This window comes from Odontesthes bonariensis, chromosome 16 (assembly GCF_027942865.1).
Source record: "Odontesthes bonariensis isolate fOdoBon6 chromosome 16, fOdoBon6.hap1, whole genome shotgun sequence".
In the NCBI taxonomy this organism is placed as follows: Eukaryota; Metazoa; Chordata; class Actinopteri; order Atheriniformes; family Atherinopsidae; genus Odontesthes; species Odontesthes bonariensis.
The window spans coordinates 33,764,901-33,774,053 of record NC_134521.1 but is presented as its reverse complement, the minus strand read 5'-3'; the positions used below and the strand labels follow the sequence as shown (position 1 = coordinate 33,774,053).

Genomic DNA, 9,153 nt, shown 5'->3' with positions numbered 1-9,153 from the left:
CGGCTGTTTGGAGCGGGACCTTAGACTTTGAACGGTAATAAGTTGGTCGGTCGCCAAGTGGAACTAAGGGCCATAGGAGAATTTTTCCTGGTTCAGCCATCGGGTTTTCGCTCCTATTCGCCGCAAACGGTGGACGAGCCTGCTGGTGATGTTAATTGCCTTATGCAATGTTTGAGTGTCAGTAGTATAGAAATGATGTGATAATTTTTAATTAATCAGTGTTGTGGTGTGATGGTACTTATGGGGGAGCAAGGCCTTGTGAACCACATGGAGTTTTAGGCCGTTATCAACAAAGAGTCCACACAGACGATGGGCCACATACACACAATACATCTAGCAAAATATTATTTTCTACATATAATCTATTAAGAAATGTGCTCATTTGCGGAATTATTATCAGTTGAGTGAGGAAGGTTTTAAACTTACTAGAAAAGAGTCTCTATTTCTAGAATCTTGATCAATACTCCTGATATAGAAGGTTTTGCTAACGCATCAGAATTGTTTTCTAAATGTGCTTATTTGCAGAGTTATAATCAGTGACTTATGAAGGTTGTAACCCTCTCGGAAAGAGTTTCTGTTCCAAGTAAAATTATGGAATAGTCCTAATTTGAAAGTGTAGCTTAAGCATTAGAATTATTTTTACTATTTCCACATGCCTGTGCAATGAAGACTTGCTTGCTGCTTTAATTGCAAAGAAGACCAGCTTACACATAAGCTTACATAATAACACATGAAGTCACTTCAAAATGGAGATGGCAGAAATCTCCTATCTGGTTGTGCTACATCTCAAAAGGTAAGTGGCTCTTGCAGTTTGGGGGGTGACTGCTAAAGTCTTGCTACTGCTAATACAGATGTGACACAATACAGAAGATTACATTCCTACCTCAGTTGTTTGACTGAATTAGTTGAAATGATAAAATCACTTCAAAAGGGGTATTGTAAAAATTGGCTTAGTTCATAGACATTATAAATGAAATAGTCTCAGTACTTTTCCAGGAAAGACACAAGACATGATCTTAACTGAGACTGACCCAGACAGAACAGGGAACCCTGAGATCCAGGTGCGAAAAGCACACACACATTATTTGGGTTACTCAGAGACATTATTTGGCTTATGACGAAGAGCCTACTCATATCCAATCACATTTGATCAATAAGGGATCCACCGTGTGAAACAATGAGACATATAAATACAAAATGTAACCGGAAATAAGGGGCTCTGTCTGACGGATTCCTGCGAGAGTTCTGTCATACCGAGACCAGCGCTGAAATACTTCACTTGTTGCCATCAATAAAGACTTCATTTACACTTGAATTACTCCGGTCCGTTCTTGAGCTTCCAATTAAAGAACCGAATCTAGAAAACACGTCAACTCTTCAAATATAATCCAGAATCTGAGTCAAAAACGGAGTTAGTTCAGTTCTGAGCAGCTTTAAAATGAATATCTGCTCTGAGCTCCTTTCTCCTCCAACACACTCTCAGACGAGCTTTCTGTCCTTTCTTTAAGGAGTCTTCAGGAATAGCTCTCCAGGCTTCTTGAAGGACATCCCAAAGCTCTTCTTTGGATGTGGGCTGCCTTTTGTTCCGTTCTCTGCCAACATGATCCCACACTGCTTCAGTAATGTTGAGGTCCGGGCTCTGGGGAGGATTCATCCCTCCATCAGACCTGCTGCCACTGATTTTCAGCCCACTTCTTGTGTCCTTTGGCACAGCTCAGCCTTTTCTCCCTGTTTCCCTTCCTTAAGAACGGCTTCTTGACAGCCACCCTTCCATGGAGCCCATTTCTGATTAGGCTTGGGCCAACAGCAGATGGATCAGCTGAAGGTCCAGATGCATCTCTCAGCTCCTGTGTCAGGTCTTTGCTGGATTTTTTCCTCTTTCTTAAAGGAAAACTCCGGGGCATTTGAAGCGCATTTCCATTGCTAGAGGTTGTCAAATACTGATAGTAGGACACAGACAGGTGCAAATTGGCGCGTTCAAGTAATTAAACTGCGTTCAAGTATTTAAAACATTACAACAATACATGCCCAGTAATATTGTTGTAATGTTTTAAATACTTGAACGCAGTTTTTCTAGAGAAGATTAATTGTTTTGTATATGTGATTATCGTCCATCGACTCTTTTGGGCTTTCACATGCGCGAGCGTACAAATAACCGGTGAGTTACATGCTGCTTATAAAGTTGTTTTGTAACGTCCCCATGCCAGTAATGTGAGAACCATGCATATGGTTTTGATGGTAAGGCTTGTGACTTTATTGTCGGATGGTTTATAAAGTGGTGTGACGTTTCTGCAGTGTGCAAGTTGTTGTTTTACGTGGAAGGGTTAGCACTTGCCCCTAGCCACCACGTATTAGCCTCGCATGACAGGCTGCGCAAACAGCGCTATCTCCACACAGGGAGCGCCGATTTGCACCTGTCTGTGTCCTACTATCAGTATTTGACAACCTCTAGCAATGGGATTGCGCTTCAAATGCCCCGGAGTTTTCTTTTAAGGACATCACTTTCAGATCCTGTTCATCTGCTGTAGATAGTTCTTTAGGCCTGACACTTCTTCTTTTGTCCTCCACTTGTCCAGTTTCCTCAAATGTTTTAAGGACACACTGCACACCATGCTGAGATATGCCAAGTTTTCAGCTAACAGCTCTTTGGGAATCACCTTGTTGCTGCAGAAATCCTGTTTTCTGTCTGTCAGACTGTGTTATCTTTGCTGTTTTTCACACATGCAGCTAAAGAAATGGGAACAAATCTTAATTCCAGTCTAAAACCCACAAAGAGCTTCTAGATTATTCATTTCTGGTGGCATAAAACAGTTTAATCATATAATTTATATTAATTGTTCCATAATTAATCATTAGATTATATCTTAAATTCCTTTTTTTAAGTTTTAAATTTAATTTTATTTACTTTTTCTTGATGTTGAATAAGATATAATTCTTATTATTGTCTGTTTTTTTTTCTATTTTTCTACTTTTAGACGTGATAACATTCATTATTTTGGGATTAGGATTTTTTTTAAACTGAATTTCATATATTGATTTGACTCTTTTGGTAACTAAAAGCAGTTTTAAACGTAAATGTAGAAAAAAGTTGAAACTATGAAGCTGTTATTCAGAGATGCAGCTAAAGAAATGGGAACAAATGATGTGTCTCTGTGACAGGCTGCTGGGAACAAAGTGCCTAAAGATCCAGTTTAAAATGGCTTCTTTGCTAAGTTGTCTGTTCTGTGTGGACACAACACTGGTTCATCCCTTGAGTTAGGAGCCTTTTTCCTGCCTGAATGGTTCATAGGTTAGAGTTAAGTGCTTGGAAGGAAATATGAAGAAATGAGGGGTGGATCAGGAGTTTTGTACAGTATTATATGTCCTGATGTTGATGTGATGAGAGCAGATTTAGTTTTTTGTATTAGATGTTTGATACTAAAAGCTTCATTCCCAGTCAGCTATTAAAAAATGCAGCTGAGAATAACTTAAGTGTTTCCTTCTTTCCTTCAGTACAAAAACACAATTCTGATATACTGACGCTACATGGAAACACTTAACAGTTGACTGGGAGTGAAGCATTTAGCAGTTGTACTGACAACAATGTTACAACTCTTCAAAAGAAATCTGTTCTGGACACACTTTTGTACCTCAGGTTTGATGCTTTTAATATTTCCTCAATGGAACAAAACAAAATGACACTCAGAGGGGTCACATGGTACTGAAAGGATCAGATTATTGGCTAAATTACAATCAGACTGAGTTATTAAGTGCATGTAGACACCTTAATCTGACTAAGAATTGGATCGGATTGGATAAAGATCCCGAGATAACTGGGTTGAAAGTCACTCTAAACCTGCTTGTAGACGCTGAAGCACGTGGTGAATTAGACTTTGCATTCTGCGCATGCTCCAGATTTTTTCCCGGGGTCGTGACCCGGAAGTCAAAGGAGATGATATTACTGTTGTTGTCGCCGTCAGAAAGAAACAAACAACGCGATGGAGAATGCTCCGTTGGGCATCTTCAGTGCTATGTGACCCCACTTAGTGATACTAATGGGACATTTCATTCAAATATAAGCTGAATTAGGTCCTGTTTGGTTCTGCACAGACGGTTTGATGCCGAGGCAGCTTCTCGTTTACACTAATTTACCACAAAGATTTGAAATGACAAAGCACTGTACTGACATCTTGGTTTTTAGAAACATCAACATTCAAGGCCTAATTTCCCCTTTTATCAGTTGCTATGTCAGCAGCTGCTGTTTGGCAGAAGCGGTAAAATTGGGTTCAGCAGGGGAAGTTCTTGGAACATATTGCATTCCTGAACATGAATATCTTAACATGCCTGTCAAAGAAATCACCACAAACACAAAACTATGATGTTTTCAAATTCACAAAACTTTATTTTGTAGGAAAAACTTCTTCCATCTCTCAGCACTTCATTGACTGCAGTTGTTTGTTTTTTTTAGGTAGAGTTCAGCGCTGCTGTTCTTCAGATGTGAGGGTGGAGGTGGGCTCTGTGTTCAGGCCCCGTTAGCCAAGAGGCTAAGCTACGCTTGGCTGAACTAAACCCGGCTGAGCGCTGCTCAGTTGCAGTAGTTCTGCAGGTCGAAGATGTTGCAGGGCTTGTGGCAGCACTGCTCCACAATCCCTCGCTTCACCATCATCTCCATCTGGTCCTTGAAGGCAAACTCAGCCAACTCGTTTTCACCTCCCCGACCAGCTGCTGCACCCATTTTCGGAGGGAGGAAACCTGATGGAGCAAATAGACGGGTGAATGTTCAGAAGTAAAGGAAAGAACATCTGCCTAGCGACTGGACATATTTCTGAAAATGTGTCAGAACTTTACGAGTTTAGTGGGATAAAATGCATTTAACTTAAATAAACTGCATCAAATGAACACAAACAAATGTAAAGTAGTGATAACAGATGACAAGGCACAAAAATGCAAAACAGTCATGAAGAAATCACAATATGCTAATATTTAGGGCTGGGCAAGTTAACTCGTTATTATTGCGTTAATAAATAATATAAATATTTGATCGCGAACGCAGGTTTTATTATTGTCAACTGTTTTAAGTATTTAGGCACATATATTGAGTGCAAGCTTAACTTCACAGATAATGTTGATGTCATATGTAAAAAGGCCAATCAAAGGTTGTTTTTAATCAGGAAACTGAAAGGCTTTGGAAAAGCTAGAGGTGTATAGGTCTGGAACTACTGTCTGACTTGTATATGATGTGTATGCTGGGAGGGGTGGTTGGAGGGGGGTGTGGATGCAACGATCTGTATATGTGTTTTTGTCTATTTGTGTTTTTATTCAGTGAGACCAAAGGCAATTTTCATGCTGACATGACAATAAAGTCTATTCTATTATTTTTTTTTTCTATTCTAAAAGTCTGTTGAATGCATCACATTCACACAGTTACAGCAAACACTATGAAGCATGGAGTAATAAAATAAAAATTAACTAGCAGGTGACATCACCGCTACAGGTGTGAAGCTCACGGACCTAACCGGCGCTACTTCCTGTTTTACTGGTTTCAACATAAAAGCATGTATTTCAAAATAAATTTATTTATTACACAGGGGACCACCCCTGTTTTATTATTTATTTTATTTTGTAAAAGTCTGTTGCTCACAGGCTTTTATTTTGTAAAAGTCTGTTACTGTCTGCTGTGGAACCGGAAAAGAAAGTAATCGGCGGATCCACCAAACATGGAGAAGGGTACGGAACTTTCAACTCGGCCATTTAAAATTTTTTTTACAATTCTTCCAGACGGCGGAGTCGACAGAACCAAAGTCATCTGTAAACACTGCCAAGTTGAATTGTCTTCTCACCGTAGTAGTTCCAGTCTAAAATATCACTTAAAGATTGAGATTGGACCGAAAAAAAAAAAGTTTTCAGTGCAATCTGTTGGTTTTCTTAGCTAGGAAATTGTTTTTGAATTGGCTCTATATGAACGAATTGGATTATTTTATGAATTATGATTATTATTAATTAATTGAATTCCAATTGGCTTGAATTGGACTTACTATCTAAGTGCCTTGAGATGACATTTGTTGTATTTGGCGCTATATAAATAAAAATGAATTGAATTGAATTGAATTGAATTGAATTGAATTGAAAGGCAAAACACACAACTGATAGCAGCAAGTCATTCAAGGAAACAGACAGTGGAGCGAGGCTTCTACATAAAAACTACAGAAAGATGCTGATGTTAAAAGTGTGTTTGCACAACAAATGCTATGGCACTTTCATTCATATGGCAGCACATTTAAAATAAAACTAAATGCTAAAAGCTATACGCTACTTTTGGATTCATTTTTGGATTCTGCGTACAAATGCGATTAATCGCGATTAATCAAGGAAATCATGTGATTAATTAGATTAAAAGTTTTAATCGTTGCCCAGCCCTACTAATATTTCATAAAAGACATGAAAAAAGACCAAAGGTCACAAAATACTTAAAGTTATCATTTAGATTTGCAAAAAGAACACAAAACAGTGCAAAACAGACACCGAAGTCTTTTCTAAAATGCTCTGTTTTTATCACTCACTCGTTTTTACTTTTGTAAAATCTGTGTTAATTTATTATTAGCATCTTATACGTTCAATGAGAAACAAAAGAATTTCCCGAATAGCCCAAATCTGCTAAATGTGGTAAAACAACTGCAAAATGTGTGTTATGGTGGTGTTTGTGGTTGGAGGTCTCACCCAGCAGAGGGTCGACGTCTCTCTTTGGGTTGTAGAAGAAGCCATTGTTGCCACAGACCAGGTAGAGAGCGTCCACCAGGTGGGAGCCGCAGAGGTGCTGCGGGGGGGCGACGGCCTGGGACCCCGACCACGATACGACCAACAAGACCAGCAAGGAGAAGGACTGAAGCCACAGCGCTGCCATGTTGAATGAGAGCTGAACGCACACACAGAAGGAGGTTTTTATCTTTAGATGCCAACACAAAGATCTCACCAATAGAGCTGGAGGACCAATAGAGCTGCTTACCTGGAGGGTTGGAGGTGACTCTGAAGAAGAGGAGCAGGGGTAGCTGGTTGGTGTAAGGCAGAAGGATGGGGCTCGCCTCCTTTTATACCCACCAGCTAACCCCTCTCCTCTGCTACATTATGGGTACATCTGTCTGAAGTAACTCATTAGATACGACCATTAAGTCCTGGTTTAGGTAAGCCCACGTTAGTCCTCAGAGGAGATGGAAACAACAATGTGTGTGTTCATAGCAATGAGCTGCTGGTCAGCACATGATAAGTGACACTTGGTTTTTCTGATTGACCGGTTCCAGCACTTAGGACAGCAAACAGGAGCTAATGAGCCAGAATGATCTGATCACCTCATACTGACAAATATTGACCAGCTCTCAACCTCCTGCTCCTTCTGCTGAGCTCAGCACTTTGAGGAACCCTCATGTGATCCGTGCCGGATTTACATTTATTATAAGCTTTTTCTTAAAGTCAGGAAAACCAAATAAACAAGTAACAAATAACTTTGGGTCTTTGTATTAGAGATGACAATTAATTTCAGCATGTCTGATGTCTGTCAGGCTGGAAAATCCTGCTTTTTATCTCTGGTCTTTAGTTCCTTCCACAGATTCTTGATGGGCTTTAAGTTTGGACCTTTCCAAAATGTCCACAGCGCTCCTTATCAATAAAATCTTGACCTGAATGTATGTTTTCAGTTACCATCTCATTGGAATTTGCACAGCTGCCAATTTCTTATTTCTTCTTTTACACTTTGAGAAGGATTTCTGGCAAATTTTCAGACAAAAAAAACCCCAAAACATGACATCATCTACACCGTGGATCAACATCAGGATGGTACGTGTCAGGCTAAATGCTTATCCTTCATTTTCATCTCATCCAAACTCACAACGAAGTTTTGTTAGCCTGTCTGGGACAGTCTGTGGTCATTCACGATGACCCCTCTGGAGGAAAACATCAGGCAAGGCAATTTTATTTGTAGAGATAAATGAGACCTTCATGATTTGTAGAGATTTTTAGATACGGTACTTCTACTTTGTACCGTCTCTCTGTCTGTTACAATCAGTCATATTTGGCTCTGATAGAGGTAAAACTCTGTATAGAAATACGTTAACTTAGTTAATCAGGCTTTTCAAGGCCGTTTTATTCTTAACCATCACATGAAAATCCATCCTGCCAGACTTAATCTCTATTTGTGGCTGAAACACCAAAGTTTGGATTAAATCGGTCGTTTACTGGCCTTCAGGCATGAAAACACTTGACTGGCTTATTTGGAGAGCTTCATCGATCTGCATGTTTATATGAATAAAGCAACTTTATGGTCAAATAATAACCGACTGTGAATTAAAAATTGGAATAGATATTAATTGGTTTTAACAGTTGTTGACTGTAATTTAACTTTAGAACTGAAGTTCATTCATGTGTTGTTTTGTCAACTTATTTAATTAAACATACATTCTTTAATACTTTCATGGGCTTGTTCTCTGAAGCATCCTGAACACTAATGCTGCTTAAGACTACTGAACCCCGAAATGTAAAGCCTCATACTGTTCCTCAGTTGTTTGACTTGTTTGCGTGAGGAATGGAGCATAATACCACCTGATATAAAGTGTCATTAGGGTTTATATCTGCAGATGGGACCTTTTAGGACTTTTTCTTACAAACAGTCAGTTCTGGTTGCCTCTCTGTAGGAAATGTCACTCAGTGAGGAAAAGCCTGATACTAACATTCACAAAAGTGCTTTAAATTGATAAAGACAAATAAATAAAGACCAAAAAAAAGATGATCTGCCTCTAACACACATCAGCCACATGGAGTGTTTAACGCATTTCATCAATGTGCTGACGGAGCTCTTGTTGGAGCTTGTTTATCACTTGGAGGGAAACTCAACTGACCGTGATGAAGCGTTCATGACGAAGGCGATCACGCAACAAAACGTGTCTGAGTGCTTCTCAAAGTGAAACCGTCTCCTCCTCCTCCACAAACCTGCTGCCATCAAATTAAATAAAAGGAAAAAGCATTATTTGAAACCAGGATGAAGTATTTTCCTGAACATTTAACGTGTTTTGTTAAAAGAATGAACATGAAGGTTCAGGGATAGTTTCTACCTGAAATTCTATCTGAAATACCACTTTGCACACTCATTATACACATAAACCACACCCCATGCACTACAACCAGGAT

The 9,153-nt window shown here is 39.4% G+C and overlaps 1 protein-coding gene across 1 annotated transcript; it reads right to left on the bottom strand.

Moving 5' to 3' along the window:
* Positions 1 to 4,484: 4,484 nt before the first annotated feature.
* On the bottom strand, positions 4,485 to 7,021 carry ins (preproinsulin). Its single transcript, XM_075487441.1, has 3 exons — positions 6,983 to 7,021; positions 6,697 to 6,892; positions 4,485 to 4,731 (listed from the first exon to the last, which is right to left on the bottom strand). The coding sequence occupies exons 2-3, from the start codon at positions 6,878 to 6,880 to the stop codon at positions 4,565 to 4,567; spliced, it is 351 nt and encodes a 116-aa protein (XP_075343556.1). The 5' UTR covers positions 6,881 to 6,892; positions 6,983 to 7,021; the 3' UTR covers positions 4,485 to 4,564.
* Positions 7,022 to 9,153: the final 2,132 nt, after the last annotated feature.